Here is a 20,838-nt window from a genome sequence, read left to right as displayed (position 1 = left end):
GCACCCGGAGAAAACCCAGGCCGTCACGGGGAGATCGTGCGAACTCCACACGGACAGCAACCGTGGTCAGGATCGAACCTGGGTCTCTGGCGCCGTGAGGCAGCAACTCTACCGCTGTGCCGCCAGGGACGGGCGTTCCAAGAAATATATTTGATGCCTATTTATTTAGCTATTGGAAAACAAGTTTAACATGAACAGAAAATAACCACGCCGGATAAAATTTAATCTCACACCTTAGTTTATTTATTTGCAAGATGTCAATGGTTCTAGGGTACACTAATCCAATTAAAATTGAATTGATTGGCTTTCCGTTAAAAGGTCTCCCAAAACAACACTTGTGACCTGTCCACATCTCCCTACATCTCCTTTCACCAAGTTGTATTCTGCTCTTACTTCCAATACCAGCCGTCTTGAAATTACCGCTATTAAAAATTTTTTTTTTTTTATAAATTGTGGTAAACTATGCTAGTTTCGTGAAGTCCAGTGGATTTCCGAGTTCACTTGTGGCCTGCGCCTGTTATACGGAAAAAAAAATCCATGGGACTGTCGCCGATCAGGTATAAAATAATCCTCGGAAATATTGTCACTGCTCATCGAGTCATGCAGTGTACTTTCCCACGCCAATCACATGCCCCCATCTACACTAGTCCCACCAGCCTGCATTTGGCCCATCTCCCTCTAAACCTCTCCTATCCATGTACCTGTCCAAATGTTTATTAAACATTGCGATGGTACCTGCCTCAACTACCTCCTCCAGCAGTTTGTTCCATATACCCACCATGTCTTGTGTGAAAAAGTTACCCCTCAGGTTCCTATTAAATATTTCCCCCCTCACCTTAAATCAATGTTCTTGATTCCCCTACATCGGGTAAGAGCGTGTAGTCTCGCTATTAATTCTCTCATGATTTTGTACACCTCTATAAGATCACCCTTCACCCTCCTGTGCTCCAAGGAATAGAGTCCCAGCCTGCTCAACCTGTCCCTACAGCTCAGGTCCTCGAGTCCTGGCTACATCCTCGCAAATCTCCGCTGCACCCTTTCAAGCTTGACAACAAATTTCCTATCACAAGGTGACCATTAATTAGCCTGTAAAAAACACACACCTTTGGAGTGTGGGAGGAAACCGGAGCACCCAGAGAAACAGGGAGAACGTACACACTCCGTGCAGACAGCACACGTTTAGACTTGATAGATACTCCGTGGAAACAGGCCCTTCGGCCCACCAAGTCCGCGCCGACCAGCGATCACCCCGCACACTAGCACCATCCTACACACCAGGGAAAACGTACAATTCTGTCAAAGCCAATTAACCGACAAACCTGCACGTCTTTGGAGTTTGGGAGGAAACCGAAGATCTCGGAGAAAACCCACGCAAGACACGGGGAGAAAAAACGTGCAAACTCCGCCCAGACAAGTCTGTCGGAACAATTTAGGCCATAATTCGAAACTCAATGAAACAAAGAGAAACACGCACTAAAGAAAACAATATTTATTAGCTTCTGACGGAACTGCGGGTTCGATTTTACAAACATTCTCTTTAGGATAACTAGCATTGTCAGTCCACGTTATACCTGTAAAATATTTGGTGCGTTTCAAAAATAAATATCAGTCACTGGTATGCTTTTTTTTTGCAACCCAATCGTACAAAAGGAGTGTTAGTTAAATAATGATTTGCCAAAACTGGTCATTGAAATCTGAAGGAAATGTTGACATCTTTGCTGTAGAGATAATGTATACCAGTTCCATGTATGTGGTGGTCCCATATTGTCACCTCATATCCAAGATGATTATATTCATATCTTTTACAACGATGTGTTTGCAAGTCTGAAAAAGAATCAGAGGCATAGTTTCCTTTAGAGATTAAGCACGGAAACAGGCCCTTCGGCCCATCGACCGGTGATCCCCGCACACTAACACTATCCTACACACGCACACTAGGGACAATTTACATTTATGCCAAGCCAATTAACCTACAAATCTGTACCTCTTTGGAGTGTGGGAAGAAACCGAAGATCTCGGAGAAAACCCACGCGGTCACGGGGAGAACGTGTGAACTCCGTACAGACGAGCGCCCGGAGACCCGGGATCGAACCGGAATCCCTGCCGCTATTAGCGCTGTAAGGCAGCAACTCTACCACTGCGCCACCATGCCGCCCATTGTTCCATTCACATACTAATGTATCAAACAAGCAAACCTCATAAACAATCCTCAATTGAATATTATGCGTTTCATTGATCGATTGAATGATTGAAAGGTACAGTATGAAAACAGGCCCTTCAGCCCACCGATTCCAGACAGACCATCGATCTCCCGTTTGCACTCGTTCTATGTTATGCCACTTTCTTACCCACACCCGACACCCTTGTTTAGGGATAGAGTGCGGAAACAAGTCCCTACGGCCCACCGAGTCCATGCCGATCATCCGTTTGCACTAGTTCTATGGTATCCCGGTTTCTCATCCACTGCCGCCATATTAAGGACAATTTGCAGAGGCCAGGGTTATGCCCTTGGGAGCAGCCGAAGAAAACCCACACAGGTACGAGATGAACATGCAAATCCACAAACGCAGCACCTGAGGTCAGGACCGAACCCGGTTCTCTGGCACACGTGTATTCTTTAAGTAAAGGATTGAAAGATACAGTATGGAAACAGGCCCTTCGGCCCACTGAGTCCACACCGACCCCACTCATACAAATTCTAGGTTATCCCACTCTCTCATCCACTGCCTGCACATTAAGGACAATTTACAGAGGCCAATTGTCCTACAAACCCTACAAAGAGAGGGGGGTGGGGAAGGGTAGAACAGGAGGGGAGAGAAAACGGGAAGGAGAGGGAGAGGTTTCTCCTGGCTGGGGTGTCTAGAAACAGGAGACATGGTCTCAAAATAACAGGTCGGCCATCCGGGGCTGATGTGAGAAAAAACATCACCCTGATGATGGTAAATCTTTGGAATTCTCACCCCAAGAGAGCTTAGAAAGCTCAGTGGTCGAGTATTTTTAAGAGAGAGATCAATAGGTCATTCAATTAGCCGTTGGGTGTGGGGATGACGGGCGGGGAAGTGACACCGAGGTAAAAAAGATTCGCCATCTTGTCTGAGTGGACAAAATGGCCGACTCCCGCTTCCACTTCCTGTCCCATGGGGCCCAGCAGGAAATGGCAACTGCATCTGACAACGGGGGAAGTACGTACTTGGTAGAGTGCGGGCTCTTTCGAATGCGGGTGGAAACTTTTCTTGCGGCAGGTGGAAACCTCCAGCATCCCGGCCGGCGTAAGGCAGAAGGCTGTCGTCCTGGAAAACAGATCAGATGATGCTTCAGCAATGTGGCAGCGTGTTGGACACGGACATTGTGGGCCACAAGTCCTGTTGCTGCAATGTACTGTATTCTATGCTCCACGAAAATAGTGTAGAACGTAGAACAGTACAGCACAAGAACAGGCCCTCCGGCACATAAAGTCCATGCCTAACATGATGGCAATATAATGCCCCCCAACCCTCTTCCCACCCCCCCCCACCCCCAACTCTCTGCCTCCCCTCTCTCTCTTTGCCCCCCTCTCTCTGCTTCTCCCTCTATCCTAGAGAGAGGGAGGAGAGAGAGAGACAGACAGAGGGGGGCAGAGAGAGAGGGGGGAGGGGGGGGGAGGGGGAGAGGGGGGGGGGGGGGGGGGGAGGGGGGGGGGGAGGGGGGGGGGGGGAGGGGGGGGGGGGGGGGGGGGGGGGGGGGGGGGGGGGGGGGGGGGGGGGGAGAGGGAGGGGGGAGGGGGGGGGGGGGGGGGGGGGGGGGGGGGGGGAGGGGGGGGGGGGGGGGGGGGGGGGAGCAGAGAGGGGAGGGGGGGGGGGGGGGGGGGGCAGAGAGAGAGAGAGAGAGGGGGGGAGCGAGAAAGCATTTCACTGGCAGAGGGGAGAAGCAGAGAGAAAGCGAGAGAAAGCATTTCACTGGTGGGGAAAGCAAAACAGAGATACATGAGAGGCCATGAAGTGATTTTGAAGAGCAGACTGTGATGTGAGCTGGGATACACAACAGTGCAAAACCTGGCAATGCATTAGCTGCCAGACCATCTATTTAAGTCGATGATCTCACGGATAACAGCTTGGCCCTGCTTTGCCGTAATGCCTTGGGGACCGTCTACAACCATTAAAGAAAGAAAAAGACAAAACAACACTTCATACAGGACAATTTCATGGTGGCACCGTGACGCAGTGGTAAAGTTGCTGCCGTTCAGCACCAGAGACCCCGGTTCGATCCTGACTGCGGGTGTACGGAGTTTGGACGTTGGTCCCTGTGACCTGCGTGGGTTGTCTCCGGGTGCTCCGGCTTCCACCCACACTCCAAAGAGGTGCAGGTTTGTAGTTTAATTGGCTTCGGTATGAATGTAAAATTGTCCCTCGGGTGTGTAGAGTAGTGTTAATAGAAACATAGACAATAGGTGCAGGAGTAGGCCATTCGGCCCTCCGAACCTGCACCGCCATTCAATATGATCATGGCTGATCATCCAACTCAGTATCCTGTACCTGCTTTCTCTCTATACCCCCCGATCCCTTTAGCCACAAGGGCCACATCTAACTCCCTCTTAAATATAGCCAATGAACTGGCCTCAACTACCTTCTGTGGCAGAGAGTTCCAGAGATGCACCACTCTCTGTGTGAAAAATGTTTTCCTCATCTCGGTCCTAAAAGATTTCCCCTTTATCCTTAAACTGTGACCCCTTGTTCTGGACTTCCCCAACATCGGGAACAATCTTCCTGCATCTAGCCTGTCCAACCCCTTAAGAATTTTGTACGTTTCTATAAGATCCCCCCCCCCTCAATCTTCCAAATTCAAGCGAGTATCTAGTGAGAATGTTGCGGAGATCGCTGGTTGGTGCGGACTTGGTGGGCCAAAAGGGCCTGTTTCTGCACTGCATCTCTAAAGTAAACTTGGTAATTGGTAAATTTGTTCTATTCTTTTATATCATGTTTTTTTCTCTTCTTTCTCATGATGTATAAAAAATAAATAAATAAATAAATAAATGGACTGAGCCAAACTAAAAAAAATCAGTCGAGTTTATGTTGTCGTCTCAACAGCAGGTCTTGACCCCCTGACCTCTAGAGGTGTGAGTGCCACTAATGACAAAGGGTGGCACCATCCGATCACCAATTTAATTTAGTTTTGAGATACGGAGCGGGAACAAGCCCTTCGGCACACCGAGTCCTTGCTGACCAGCAATCACCCTGTACACCAAGACTATCCTACACACACTGGGGACAATTTACAATTTTTACCAAAGCCAATTAACCTACAAACCTGTACGTCTTTGGAGTGTGGGAGGCAAACTGGAGAAAACCCACGCAGGTCACGGGGAGAACGTGCAAACTCCGTACAGACAGCGCCCGTGGTCAGGCACGAACCCGCGTCTCTGGCGCCCGAGGCAGCGGTTCTACCCGCTGTGCCACCGTGCCACCCTGTTCTTGCCACCAGAGGCAATGCTCTACATTAGCATAACAGGTGTTGCAAACCCTGCCTCAATATGTTTCGAAGTTCCTCAGACTACCCAAGAACCAATTTGCCAGGCGTTCCTTCCTAAACAAATCCAGGACTGTTAGATTCCCCTCAAAGCAAGCGTAAAGAGACAAATAATGAGCGCCTTCATATCTCTACGTTATAAGGTCATAAGCGATAGGAGCAGAATTAGGCCATTCAGCCCATCAAGTCTACTCCGCCATTCAACCATGGCTGATCTATCTCTCCCTCCTAGCCCCATTCTCCTGTTTTCTCCCCATAACCCCTGACACCCGTACTAATCAAGAATCTATGTATCTCTGCATTAAAAACATCCACTGACTTGGCCTCCACATCTGTCTTAGGCTATAACTTCCACAGATTCACCACCCTCTGACTACAGATATTCCTCCTCATCTCCTTTCAATTTTTTATTCTGGTCTGGTCTTAGACCCTCCCACTAGTGGAAGCATCCTCTCCACATTGATTTAAGTGATAACTTATAGGAGCAGAATTAGGCCATTCGGCCCACGGAGTCTACTCCTTCCATTCAATCATGGCTGATCTATCTCTCCCTCCTAACCCCATGTCTGATCTATCTCTCCCTCCTAACCCCATTCTCCTGCCTTCTCCCCATAACCCGCAACACAAATACTAATCAAGAAATGTAATGAGACATCTACTTACTCATTGTGTTTGGGGGCACAAACAATGGCGATGGACTCTGGCAACATCAACTGATAGGAGCAATGAGTGTGAAGATCCACACTTGAAAGAAATGCAGTCTGTGTCGGATGGGTCTGAAAAAAAAAGTGCTCATTTAATGCAAAATGCAAAACCTCCGCGTGAGAAGAATCTCTGGCTGTACACGTGGGCATTGCACTCATTCTGTGCCTCTCCCATTGACAACTTCTCACCTCCCACATACAAGATTGTTAAGGGTTTGGACACGCTAGAGGCAGGAAACATGTTCCCGATGTTGTGGGAGTCCAGAACCAGGGGCCACACAGTTTAAGAATAAGGGGTAAGCCATTTAGAACGGAGATGAGGAAACACTTTTTCTCACAGGGAGTTGTGGGTCTGCGGAATTCTCTGCCTCAGAGGTTCGGTAAGATAGGGCTCTTAAAAATAGCAGAGTCAGGGGATATGAGGAGAAGGCAGGAACGGGGTACTGATTGGGGATGATCTGCCATGATCACATTAAATGGCGGTGCTGGCTCGAAGGGCCGAATGGCCTATTCCTGCACCTATTGTCTATTGTCGTATCGCTGAGTTCAATGTAAGTCACTCCCATCTAGATAAATTCACACCCATCTATGTATCAAAATGCCACCCCCAAGCGCTCGTAATGATACAATTTGAAATATCTAGACAAAATACTATAATGTACTAACAGTAACTATCTTAAGCATAAATGGCTCCCACAGCACGGAAACATACCCTTCACTTCCCCGTGCAACAGCAGTATCCGACACAGTAGGGACATTTCTTTTCTCAATGCCAATTAGCCTACAAACCTGCGTGACTTTGGAGCGTGGGAAGGTCACGGGGAGAACGTACAAACTCCGTACAGGCAGCACCCGTAGTCAGGATTGAACCCGGGTCTCTGGCGCTGTGAGGCAGCAATTCTACCACTGATCCACCGGGAAGGAAGTGGAATTGCCTTCAATTCCCAGAATGTTATAGCTTCAGAATTAAAGGGCGATTTTTCAGAAAAGAGGCGAGGAGGAACTTGGGGGAGAAAGCTAGAAAAAGAGACGCTGTGGGCAAGACAGACGCTGGCAAGTGATAGGTGGGTACAGTTGAGGCCAGCAGACAAAAAGGGGTCAGACAAGGACAGAATTAAAGGGCGTTCCTTCAGGAAGGAGACGAGGAGGAATTTCTTTATTCACAGGATAGTTAATCTGTGGAACTCATTGCTACAGGTGTCTGTGGAGGCCAAGTCAGTGGATATTTTCAAGGCAGAGATAGACAAATTCTTGATTAGAATGGGTGTCAAGGGTTATGGGGAGAAGGCAGGGGAATGGGATTAAGAGGCAGAGATCAGCCATGATTGAATGGCGCAGTAGACGCGATGGGCCGAATGGCCTAATTCTACTCCTATAACCTGTGAACTTACGTGGATCCAGCCTAGAGTGATAAGGCCGTGCTCATTCTGAACAGTAAACAGCTCCTCTTCATTCTCGGTGTCGCAGTAATCGGGCCCCCCCGACTGTTTTGGGATGATCACGTGTGTGATTGTAAACTCATCGTGTGTCTGCAAACGGAAAAACCAGAACAAAAAGCCTCAACGTTAAAATGTGACCGGTCACGGTATTTTTTTTTTTTTTTTACCGGAACAACTTCGCACAGTCCACCTTGGCCCTCGCGATCTCCCGGTTGACAGGCACCTTAAAGGGCCCGTCCCACTTGGGCGTCATTTGCGCGTCGCAAGTTCCTGGGGTGCCGCGCACCACCGCGCGTCACTGCATACGCCACCACGCCGCGCCACGCGCGCGTCATGCACGCCGACCAATTTTTAGAATGTCGTGTAAATGACGCGCAAATGACGCCCTTAACTCCCCCTTCCAATTCACACACTGACCTTTCTGTCCTGGGCCTCCTCCATAGTCAGAGTGAGGTCAAACACAACCTGGAGGAACGACTAGGGACCCACACTAGGGACAATTTACACCGACACCAAGCAAAAACGCCCAAGCCAATTTACCTACACATCTTTCCGCTGACTGGATAGCACGCAACAAAAGCTTTTCACTGTACCTCGGTACATGCGACGATAAACTAACCCAATCCATCATCCCCTTCCCCCTTGTTCTCTCTATTGTACTCGAGTTTGAATTGATTGTATGGTGTACCTGATCGGTTTGGGTAACACACAAAGCAAAGCTCTTCATGAGATCATAAGTGATAGGAGCAGAATTAGGCCATTCGGCCCGCCAAGTCTACTCCGCCATGCAATCACGGCTGATCTATCTCTCCCTCCTAACCACATTCTCCTGCCGTCTCCTTATGACCTCTGACACCCGTTCTAATCACGAATCTATCTATCTCTGCCATAAAAAATATCCATTGACTTGGCCTCCACAGCCTTCTGTGGCAAAGAATTCCACAGATTCACTGCCCGCTGGCTAAAGACATTCTTCCTCATCTCCTTCCTAAAAGAAAGCCCTTTAATTCTGAGGCTGTGAACTCTAGTCCTAGACTCTCCCACCAGGACTGAGATGAGGAAAAACTTTTTCACCCGGAGAGTTGTGAATCTGTGGAATTCTCTGCCACAGAAGGCAGTGGAGGCCAATTCACTGGATGTTTGCAAGAGAGAGGTATATTTAGCTCTTAGGGCTAACGGAATCAAGGGATGTGGGGAGAAAGCAGGAACGGGGTACTGATTCTGGATGATGGTATTGAATGGCGGTGCAGGCTCGAAGGGCCGAATAACCTACTCCTGCACCTATTTTCTATGTTTCGATGTTTTTCTTGTGTTAAAAATCTCACCAGCTTCCCGCTGAGAATCCCGCAGGTTTCAATTCCTCGCGCTGTGTTCGCATCAGCCTGCATCAAAAACCTTTGGCAAAGATTCTTCGGGAGGACCACGTTCTGAAGTCCATCGACGCTTTGCTCTGCAAAAATATTGAGGAGTAGTTTAGTTTTAGTTTAAGATAGACACAAAATGATGGAGTAACTCAGCGGGACAGGCAGCGTGGGTGGGACTAGCGCGGGTGGGACTAGCGCGGGTGGGACTAGCGTAGATGGAACTTATTTAGGTGGGACTTGTGTGGGTGGGACTAGCGTGGGTGGGACTAGCGCGGGTGGAACTAGCGCGGGTGGAACTAGCGTGGGTGGGACTTGTGTGGGTGGGACTAGCGCGGGTGGGACTAGCGCGGGGGGGACTTATTTAGGTGGGACTAGCGCGGGTGGGACTAGCGCGGGTGGGACTAGCGCGGGTGGGACTAGCGTGGGTGGAACTCGCGTAGGTGGGACTAGTGTAGGTGGGACTAGTGTAGGTGGGACTAGTGTAGATGGGGCATATTGGCCAGCATGGGCAAGCTGGGCTGAAGGGCCTGTTTCCACGCTGTATGACTCTATATTAAAGGACTACAGCACCAAGCTGAATGAAGCAACACTCACCACTGGGGCCACCGGTTGGTTTGAGGGACCGGTCCACAGGGGGATACCGATCTGTCCGGGCATCGTGAGGGTTCTGGCCGGCGGTGGTGCCAGCACACCGTGGGGGGAGTGGGGGGGGAGGCTGGGCATTGCCGTGGGCATCGGCCTTGCCGTCGCTCTGCTCCTCCCGCTGCTTCTCCTTCACCACGTCCTGCCGCTTCAGCTGCTCCTCGAAGATGTGGAACTGCTGCACCTCCAGCTGCTGCTGCCGCAGCCGTGCCACCCGCCGCCGCTCCTCCTCAATCAGCCGGCTCTGCTCCTCCCCCGCCTCCTCCTCCTCCACCCGCTCCGCTCCACACCGCCCCTGCAACGGACCACCGCAGGCATGTAGCGTTACACAGCAACGGACCACACACGTATGTGGGTGGGTGTAGGAAGGAGCTGCAGATACTGGTTTACACCATAGACACAAAATGCTGGAGTAACTCAGCGGGACAGGCAGCATCTCTGGAGAGAAGGAATGGATGACGTTTTCGGTCGAGACCCTTCTTCAGACTGAGAGTCGGGGGAGAGGGAAATTAGATTTATGGAAGGGTGAGGTGTGAAAACAAGAGGTCACCTTACCCTTTTTCACACCTTACCCTTCCATATCTCTCCATTCCCTCTTCCCTGTCCCGTTGAGTTACTCCAGCATTTTGTGTCTATCTATCTATATGTCTGTGTGTGTGTATTATAAATATATGTGTGTATTATATATAATATCTGTATTATATATAATGTATGCACAAGTATTATATATGTGTGTGTGTGTGTGTTTTATATGTGCGTGTGCCTGTGTGCACACACACACAAAACGCTGTTACTCCAGTATTTGTGTCTATCTACAGTATAAACCCACCTCTGCAGCTAATTCCTACATATATATATATATATACACTATGTGTGTATATATGCACGCGCGTGTGTGTGTGTGTGCGCGCATATATATATATATATATATATATATATATATATATATACACATACACACACACACACACACACATACATATATATACACACACACACACAATTTATATATGCACACGCACATTATTACACATGTTATTGCGAGGGTTTATCGTACTTTCTTTTTAGAAAGGAACAGGTAATCTGTAAGGGAAGAAAAGTACTCCATGTCTAAATGAGAAAGATAAACTCATTAAACTTACCCGAGCGCTCCAATATTCTTTGTATTCAGCTTCATATTTGGCAATAAGTTGCGTCTTCAATTCTTCTGCCCTTGGAAATGCCACCTCCTTTAGTTTCTTGAAGGGAGCAGAAAGCAATGACAATTCTGTTACGAGCTGGAGGTTTAGTTTAGAGATACAGCGTGGAAACACGGGCCATCTCGGCCCACCGAGTCCGCGCCGGTTCTGTGCCATCCCACTTTCGCAGCCTTACACACCGGGGGCAATTTACGGGGACCAATTAACCGTCGAACCTGCACGTCTTCGCAATGTGGGAGGAAACCGGAGCACCCGGAGAAAACCCACGCGTTCACAGGGAGAGTGTGCAAACTCCGCACCGACAGCACGATCGAACCCGGGTGTCTGGTGCTGTGAGGCAGCAACTCTACCTCCATGCCACCGTGCCCACCCATTTTTGCTTCAATGTCAGTTTCCAATATATATCTTGAGCAGATACAGTGAGGAAACAGGGCCCTTTGACCCACCGAATCCTCATCAATTTGCGCACATTAACACTATCCTACACTTATACCAAGTATACAAACCCAAGCCAATTAACCTACAAACTCCGTACAGCCAGCCCGTGGTCGGGATCGAACCTGGGCCTCTATCGCTGCGAGCGCTGTAAGGCAGCAACTCTACCGCTGAGCCACCGTGACCGCCTACATTAAAAGGCTTACAGTACTTACTTTCAGAATATCCTGTTTCTCTGGTATTGCACATGTCTGGTAATCCCGATGATTTGGCAACTTCTCCACAAACAAACTGTAAAGGCAGGTTAATATGTTACTGCAGTGATTGGAAAGAGACTTCCACTGTTAACCGTGCATTAAACAAAGTTATTTTGTCCTTAGTCCCCGAGAGGTACAGCGTGGAAACGTGGCCCTTCGGCCCGCGCCGACCAGCGATTGCTAATATGCCCGGTACACGAGGAACAATTTACAAGAGTCAATCAACCCAAAAACCTGTACATCTTTTGATTGTGGGAGGAAACCGGAGCACCCGGAGTAAACCCACGCGGTCACAGGGAGATCGTACAAACGCCATACAGACCGCACCCATGGTCAGGATCAAACCCGGGTCTCTGGCGCTGTGAGGCAACAACTCTACTGCTGCGCCACCATTTGCTTTCTCTCATAAACATTAGCAGCTAGGGCTCTAATTAAATGCCCATGACTCCGCCATTCAATCATGGCTGTTCCACCATTTCCTCTCAACCCCATTCTCCTGATGTTTCACAGGCAGCTTTGACACCTTCACCAGCCAACATCTACTTTAAAAATATCCACTGACTTGGCCTCCACTCCCGTCTGTGTCAATGAATTCCACAGCCTTTGGCTAAAGAAATTTCCTCCTCATCTCCTTACTATAGGTACGTCCTTTAATTCTGAGACTATGTTCTCAGGTCCTAGACTCTCCCACTAATGGACACATCCGATATATTCACTATATATCCACGATTTTCAGGCCTTTCACTATTTGGAGATGGGCCCCGACTCGAAAGGTGGCCTTTCCCCTGTGTTCCAGAGATGCTGCCTGACCCGCTGAGTTACTCCAAACACCAAGAATGAAGATGAGGAAAAACTTTTTCACCCAGAGAGTTGTGAATCTGTGGAATTCTCTGCCTCAGCAGTGGAGGCCAATTCACTGGATGCTTTCAATAGAGAGATAGATAGAGCTCTTAAAGATAGCGGAGTCGGGGGACATGGGGAGAAGGCAGGAACGGGGAACTGAATTTGGATGATCAGCCATGATCATAGTGAATTGCGGTGCTGGCTCGAAGGGCCGAATGGCCTACTCCACCTATTGTCTATCGTGTTCCTGGCATTACGATGGCTGGCACACCAGACGGAATTCATTGCCACAGATGGCGCTGTAGGCCAAGTCAATGGATATTTTTGAAGGCGGAGAATGACACATTCTTGATTAGTTCGGGTGTCGGGAGTTATGGGGAGAAGGCAGGAGAATGAGGAAGAGATTAGATCAGCCATGATTGAATGGCTGAGTGGGATCGATGGGCCGAATGGACTAATTCTGCTGCCGGAGCTTATGAAGCGAGATGAGCAGTGGAATGGGGAGAAAGATGCACACACTCAGGGACGGGACGGGAGACGGGGGGGGTGTAACGATTAGATGGATGAGAAAAGGGGAGGTGTGAAGGGGTGGAAAAAAACAGGTGGATGACAAGGGGGTAGGGGGGTAGGGGGGGTAGGGATGAAGGGGTGGAAAGACTAATTGCATGAGGGGGCTGGATGGACAATAAACAATAGACAATAGGTGCAGGAGTAGGCCATTCGGCCCTTCGAGCCAGCACTGCCATTCAATGCGATCATGGCTGATCATCCACAATCAGTACCCCGTTCCTGCCTTCTCCCCATATCCCCTGACTCCGCTATTTTTAAGAGGCCAATCTAGCTCTCTCTTGAAAGCATCCAGAGAACCGGCCTCCACCTGTGGAATTTTCTGAGGCAGAGAATTCCACAGATTCACCACAGATGGGAGTGAGGGGGGTGGAGGTGAAGGGATGGAATGTCGTGGTGGATGTGAAGGGGGGGGGGGGGGGGGGGGGGGGGGGGGGGGGGGGGGGGGGGGGAGTGAAGGGGTGGGTAAAGACTAGGCGGATAAGAGAAAGGGTGGGGTGGCCTTACGGACAGAAGCAACACAAAGTGATTCTCACGTGATGAACTTGTTGTAAAGGACAAAGGCATTTTCAAGGTTCCCTTCCCTCGAGTAGACGGCCGCCATCTGCACCATCTCCACCCCGGAGCGGAAGTATCGGCGGGGAGTGATGACCTCGCTGATCTCGATGTTGCAGCCAAACTTGGTGAGGACCCGCACCCTCTCCTGGGGGGGCAGCGTGACGTCCGTGTGGCTCGGCGCCGCCGCCAGCTTCCTCTGTGGAAAAAACAAACGCGCTCAGAGTCGCAACTCGCTCTTGATTAGCGCGAACATGTACGACACACAAAGCTGGAGTCATCTTTGGAGAGAAGGAACGGGTGACGTTTCGGGTCGAGACCCTTCTTCAGGCTGGTTGGGGATGGGGGATAAGGGAAACGAGGGGTGCAGGCGGTGATGTGGAGAGGTAAAGAACAATGAATTGGGGAAGTCCAGGACAAGGGGTCACAGTTTAAGGATAAGGGGGAAATCTTTTAGGACCGAGATGAGAAAAACATTTTTCGCACAGAGAGTGGTGAATCTGTGGAATTCTCTGCCGCAGAAGGTAGTTGCGGCCAGTTCATTGGCTATATTTAAGAGGGAGTTAGATGTGGCCCTTGTGGCTAAAGGGATCAGGGGGTATGGAGAGAAGGCAGGTACAGGATACGGAGTTGGATGATCAGCCATGATCATATTGAATGGCGGTGCAGGCTCGAAGGGCCGAATGGCCTATCCCTGCACCTATTTTCTATGTTTCTATATGGATTATGGATATGGAGGGATATAGACTGATATATGATGAAAGAATGGGTCGACTGAGCCTGCACCTGCACCTATTTTCTATGCTTCTATGAATGAAAAAGATACGCAAAATAAGTAACGATGATAAAGGAACAGGCCGTGGTTGGCTGTTTGTCGGGTGAGAACGAGAAGCTGGTGCAACTTGGGTGGGGGAGGGATAGGGAGAGAGGGAACGCAGGGGCTACCTGAAGTTAGAGAAATCAATATTCATATCACTGGGTTGTAAGCTACCCAAGCAAAATATGAGATGCTCTTCCTCCAATTTGCGTTTAGCCTCACTCTGACAATGGATGAGACTGAGGACTGAAAGGTCTGTGTGGGAATGGGAAGGAGAATTAAAGTGTCCAGCAACCGGGAGATCAGGCAGGTTCAGGCAGGCTGAGAGAAGGCGAGCGAAACAGCTAACAAATGGCCAGTTTCCTTTATCATCGTTACTTCTTCCGCATATCTTTCATTCATTGCTCTTTTATCTCCCTACACCATCGTCTATATCTCTCGTTCCCCTTTCCCCCCAACCAGTCTGACGAATTAAAGTGTCCAGCACCCGGGAGATCAAGTACGTTCAGGCGGGCTGAGCCAAGGTGTTCCACGAAATGTTCACCTTAACGCTCTTAATTAATGGCTCGGGAAACAAAAAGCAGCTGCTAAACGGCTCCTTCGTAATGTGTAAGAAGGAACTGCAGATGCTGGTTTACACCGAAGATAGGCACAAAATGCCTATTGGAGTAACTAACTCAGCGGGGCAGACAGGCAGCATCTCTGGAGAGAAGGAGCGGGTGGAGACCCTTCCCGCAATTGTAATCATGTATTGTATTACCTTTGACTGGTTAGCGCGCAACAGAGGCTTTTCACTGTACCTCAGCACACGTGGCCATAAACTAAATTGTAACTGTAACCTCCAGATTCAGGGGCAGTTTCTACCCAGCTGTTATCAGGCAACCGAACCATTCTACCAACAACTGCAGAGCTACTATCCTGAGCTACTATCTATCTCATTGTAGACCCTCGGAATATCTTTGATCGGACTTTACTGGGCTTTAACTGGCGCTAAACATTAGAGTTGTCAAGTCATAGATTGATACAATGTGGAAACAGGTCCTTCGGCCCAATTTGCCCACACCAGCCAATAATGTTGAATCTATTTGTTTAAGAAGGAACTGCAGATGCTGGAAAATCGAAGGTACACAAAAATGCTGGAGAAACTCAGCGGGTGCAGCAACATCGATGGAGCGAAGGAAATAGGCAACGTTTCGGGCCAAAACCCTTCTTCAGACTCAATGTACACTAGTTCCACCTGCCTGCTCTTGGTCCATATCCCTCCAAATCGCTCCCATCCATGTACATTATTCGCACTATTCCCTTTATCATGTGTCATGTACACTGTGGATGGTTCGATGGTAATCACGTATTGTCATTCCGCTGACTGGTTAGCGAACAACAAAAGCTTTTCACTGTCCTTGTGTACCCGTGACAATAAACTAAGCTGCAACCATTGTTCATTAAATCCCATGATCCCGTGTGTGAGGTGCAGTAGGTGCCAGCAGAGGGGGCTAGAGGGCAGTATTCGCCTCGGATTCTTACTTGAGACCTACATTTGGCAACTCGAACAAACGATAAATCAGAGCCTTGACTCCATCCTGGGACCCTGAAAGTCCTTAGTTTAGTTTAGTTTGGTTTATTGTCACGGGTAACGAGCTGGGCTAGTATACTCTGGAATTTAGAAGGATGAGAGGGAATCTTATTGAAACATATAAGATTGGGTTTGGACACGCTAGAGGCAGGAAACATGTCCTCCATGGCCAGAGCGAGCAACACCGGAAATTGGAGGAACAGCACCTCATATTCCGCTTGGGGAGTCTGCATCCTGGGGGCATGAACATTGAATTCTCCCAATTGTGTTAGTCCTTGCTGTCTCCTCCCCTTCCTCAGCCATCCTGCTGTCTCCTCCCATCCCCCAGCCTTCGGGCTCCTCCTCCTTTTTCCTTTCTTCTCCCCGCCCCCCCCACCCCCCATCAGTCTGAAGAAGGGTTTTGGCCCAAAACGTTGCCTATTTCCTTCGCTCCATAGATGCTGCTGTTGCACCCGCTGAGTTTCTCCAGCTTTTTTGTGTACCTTCGATTTTCCAGCATCTGCAGTTCCTTCTTACACAACATGTTCCCGATGTTGGGGGGAGTCCAGAATCATGGGCCATAGTTTAAGAATAAGGGGTAAGCCATTTAGACCGGAGATGAGGAAAAACTCTTTCACACAGAGAGTTGTGAATCTGTGGAATTCTCTGCCTCAGAAGGCAGTGGAGGCCAATTCACTGGATGCTTTCAAGAGAGAGTTGGATAGGGCTCTTAAAGATAGTGGAGTCAAGGGATATGGGGAAAAGGCAAGAACAGGGAACTGAGTGTGGATGATTAGCCATGATCACAGTGAATGGCGGTGCTGGCTTGAAGGGCCGAAAGACCTATTCCTGCACCTATTGTCTATTGCCAGCGGAAAGACAATACATGATTACAATCGAGCTATTTACAGTGTGTAGACACATGATAAGGGAATGCTGCATTTCTCAATTATTCAATAGGTTACAACACATGCATACAGCAAGATCAACAGGAAAGTTGATGGGAGTCCCGCAGTTAACTTTCCACTAATGGAAGAGTATCGGACTAGAGGGCACAGGCTCACAATAAGAGGACGTACCTTCAGAATGGAGATGAGAACATAGAGGGTGGTGAATCTGCGAAATTCATTGCCACCAGCGGCTGTGGGGGCCAAGTCATTGGGTATTTTTAAAGAAGAGATTGATAGATTCTTGATTAGTGCGGGTGTCAAAGGTTACAGGGAGAAGGCAGGAGAATGGGGTTGAAAGGGAAAGATAGATCAGCCATGATGGAAAGACAGAGTAGACAATCAGATTCAGATTCATCTTTAATTGTCATTGACAGTGTATAAGACAGAGACAACAAAATGCAGTTTCGTTGGGTTCAATGGGCTGAATGGCCTGATTTTCCTCCGACGATGATCTTACGGAAACAGGCAGTCAAGTGCAATTTGATCAAAATCATTCAATTCAAGGTGGGAGAAATAAAAGCGTTAACACAGCGATTTTTTGCTAACTAATGAAGTGAGTAAAATTTTCCATCAGTTCCTGTAAAGGTCAGGTTGTGAGATAATGCGAGATTTCCCCGAGAAAAGGCCACAATTTCCAACTTTGCTAAATTTTAAATCTATCGTTAATGATGAAAGGCGGTACCAGAGCGGCGAATGTAAACGGCTGATCCAACTCCATGTCGCCACGTGAATTATCTTCACAGCGCTTCCACCCACGATCTCGATTCCTCTCGTCGCCTCACCTTACCTGCGGGGAAGAACAAGGCACAAGTTACCAGGCGTGTCGGAGGGAGCTGCAGATGCTGGTTTATACCCAACACAGGCACGAAATGCTGGAGCAACTTGGCGGGCCAGGCAGCACCTCCGGAGAAAAGAAATAGATGGCGTTTCTGGTCGGAAGAGGGGCTCCGATCCGAAAAGTCACCTATTCCTTTACTCCGGCAATGCTGCCCGTCCCGCTGAGTTACTCCAGCACTTTCGTGTCTGTCAATGGTACAAACCAGCATCCATGTTATTGCATTCTGTGTTTCAATGTCATAGTTACCAGTTTGGCTTTATCAAACATCCCCGCTGTGAGATAGGTGGGACAGAGGCAAAAACTTGCTCTAAACCACGGTCGAGCTAATTATGGGCGGCCTCACAGCGCCAGAGACCTGGGTTCGATCCTGTCTACGGGTGCTTGCCTGTACGGAGTTTGTGCGTTCTCCCCGTGCGTGACCTGCGTGGGTTTTCTCCGGGAGCTCCGGTTACATCCCCACATCCCAAAGTCGTGCAGGTTTTTTTCCAGTTAATTGGCTTGATCTGCATGGATCGTCTGAAAGCATTGAGAAGATGGGACAGTACAGCACAGGAACAGGCCCTTCGGCCCACATTGTCCATGCTAACACGATGCCAAGTTACTCATCTCCTCTGCCCAGCCAGCTCCTGACACACAGAAAATAGGTGCAGGAGTAGGCCCTTCGGCCCATCGAGCCAGCACCGCCATTCAATGTGATCATGGCTGATCACCCAAAATCAGTATCCCCCCGCTTTCTCCCCGTATCCCTTGATTCCGTTAGCCCAAAGAGCTAAATCTAACTCTCTCTTGAAAACATCCAGTGAATTGACCTCCACTGCCTTCTGTGGCAGAGAATTTCACAGATTCACAACTCTCTGCGTGGAAAAGCATTTCCTCATCGCAGTCGTAAATGGCCTACCACTTATTCTTAAACTGTGACCCCTGATTCTGGTCTCCCCCAACATGGAGAAAATTTATCCTGCATCTAGGCCTGTCCAAGCCCTTAAGAATTTTATAAGTTTCTATAAGATCCCCTCTCATCCTTCTAAATCCCAGGGAATGCAAGCTCAGTCGACCCATTCTTTCATCATATGTCAGTCTATATCCCTCCATATCCATAATCCATATAGAAACATAGAAAATAGGTGCAGGGATAGGCCATTCGGCCCTTCGAGCCTGCACCGCCATTCAATATGATCATGGCTGATCATCCAACTCAGTATCCTGTACCTGCCTTCTCTCCATACCCCCTGATCCCTTTAGCCACAAGGGCCACATCTAACTCCCTCTTAAATATAGCCAATGAACTGGCCTCAACTACCTTCTGTGGCAGAGAGTTCCACAGATTCACCACTCTCTGTGTGAAAAATGTTTTTCTCATCTCGGTCCAAAAAGATTTCCCCTTTATCCTTAAACTGAGACCCCTTGTTCTGGACTTCCCCAACATCGGGAACAATCTTCCTGCAACTAGCCTGTCCAACCGCTTAAGAATTTTGTAAGTTTCCATAAGATCCCCCCTCCAGTTCCTGCACTATTATTGCACTATATTTCTTTATTTATTGAGTAGGTGTGCATGTGTATACACACACTCAACTTTTTATCTTCTCCCGTTATGTGTTATGTTTACATATTCTGTTGTGCTGCAGCAAATAAGAATTTCATTGTCCTATCTGGGACACATGACAATAATTCTAAGAGCCTCGGAAACATCATTATCACATCTGCCTCCACCACCACCCCTGGCAACGTGTTCCAGGCACCCACCACCACGTCCTGAGACTCTCTCCAGAGATGCTGCCTGTCCCGCTGAGTTACTCCAGCTTTTTCTGTCTATCTCTGTGTAATAAACATCTCATTTCAACTTCGCTCCTCCCATCTTAATGACATGCCCCCCAGTCTTTGACATTTTCACCCCTGGGGGTAAAAGGTTCTGATGGTCTCCCCCATCTGTGCCCCTCTGTCAGACTCTGAAAGCCAAGCCGGAGGCATCCAACCGCTTCCTGTAGCTAATACCCCCTAATCCCGGCAACATTCCTGCACCCTCTCTAGAGCGTCCACCTCCTTCCTGTAATGGGGCGACCAGAACTGCACACAATGCTCCAAATGCCGCCTCACCCATCGACGTTCTAGAGAAAACAATCCCAAGTCTGTCCCACCTAGTGTTGCCAACTGTCCTGTATTAGCCGGGACATCCCGTATATTGGGCGAAATCGGTTTGTCCCATACGGGACCGCCCTTGCCCCGTATTTGACTGCTACTACTCGGGTCGAGGGGACTGTCGGGTGGGAGCGCCGCGTCCGGCCCCGCCTCACCCGTCCCGACGTAGCGCAGCCCATGGAGTGCAGCAGCAGCGCCTCGCCTGTGGCCCTGTGGTCGGCTGCCCGGCCAGCTGTCCGACCTTCGCTTACAGCCGACACCACCACCCCTCCTTCTCATGGCCGATCATCGGTTCATGAGTTGGATGGGGCGCTGGACTTTGTGTGCGACGTTGCATGGCCCAATGCTCCTCAGCTGGCCCGCCGGCTGGGCTTAGTGCGCAGTCCAACACCCGGGCTAACTCATCGTTATCCCAGCCACGGAAGTGTCGGTCAACGAATTGCCGTCGGGAATCTGTCCGGTATTTTGACCTTTTTGGCCCTTATTTGGGATTGAGAAAGTTGGCAAACGCAGTTAATACTCTCAAAAACCTTCAAGAAATCTGACACCCTTTAATCAAACAACATGCTTTGTGTAAACAGCGAGCTGCTTTGTGTAAATAGTTCTGCATGGCCCCGTGTGACAATATAATTATGAATCTTGAAACAAAATGAAAAAGCGTAGAGAATATGTCCGTCAGTCCTCGATGCCTGCTCCTTTGCTTGCTTTCACCCGGAATTTCTCATTAGAGTTGCTGCCTCACTGCACCAGAGACCTGGGTTCAATCCTGACTGCGGGTGCTGTCTGTACAGAGTTTGTACGTTCTCCCCGTGACCTGCGTGGGTTTTCTCCAGGTGCTTTGGTTTCCTCCCACACTCCAAAGATGCACAGGTTTGTACATTTCCTATTAAGAATCCCTTTCATCTTTTTTAGTTTATGTTTAGTTTAGAGATACAGCGCCGAAACAGGCCCTTCGGCCCACCGGGTCCGCGCCGACCGGCGATCCCCGCACATTAACACTATCCTACACCCACCAGGGACAATTTTTACATTTACCAA

At 49.1% G+C, this 20,838-nt stretch overlaps 1 protein-coding gene across 2 annotated transcripts in view; it reads right to left on the bottom strand.

Moving 5' to 3' along the window:
• Positions 1-1,472: 1,472 nt before the first annotated feature.
• Positions 1,473-20,838, bottom strand: part of stambpl1 (STAM binding protein-like 1) — a 36,121-nt gene continuing 16,755 nt past the window's right edge. For both annotated transcript variants that reach the window (XM_055647269.1, XM_055647270.1), the window contains exons 2-11: positions 17,509-17,613; positions 13,489-13,706; positions 11,501-11,576; positions 10,794-10,889; positions 9,604-9,946; positions 8,971-9,095; positions 7,598-7,735; positions 6,166-6,278; positions 3,191-3,290; positions 1,473-1,824 (exon numbers count right to left, since the gene is read on the bottom strand). In XM_055647269.1, coding sequence (XP_055503244.1) covers positions 1,768-1,824; positions 3,191-3,290; positions 6,166-6,278; positions 7,598-7,735; positions 8,971-9,095; positions 9,604-9,946; positions 10,794-10,889; positions 11,501-11,576; positions 13,489-13,706; positions 17,509-17,544 — 1,302 coding nt within the window. In that variant the 5' untranslated portion in view covers positions 17,545-17,613 and the 3' untranslated portion in view covers positions 1,473-1,767. The remainder of the gene's footprint in view (positions 1,825-3,190; positions 3,291-6,165; positions 6,279-7,597; positions 7,736-8,970; positions 9,096-9,603; positions 9,947-10,793; positions 10,890-11,500; positions 11,577-13,488; positions 13,707-17,508; positions 17,614-20,838) is intronic.

The sequence above is a fragment of the Leucoraja erinacea genome, chromosome 15, assembly GCF_028641065.1.
Source record: "Leucoraja erinacea ecotype New England chromosome 15, Leri_hhj_1, whole genome shotgun sequence".
NCBI classification, from domain to species: Eukaryota; Metazoa; Chordata; class Chondrichthyes; order Rajiformes; family Rajidae; genus Leucoraja; species Leucoraja erinaceus.
This window is presented reverse-complemented; position numbering and strand designations above follow the sequence as displayed.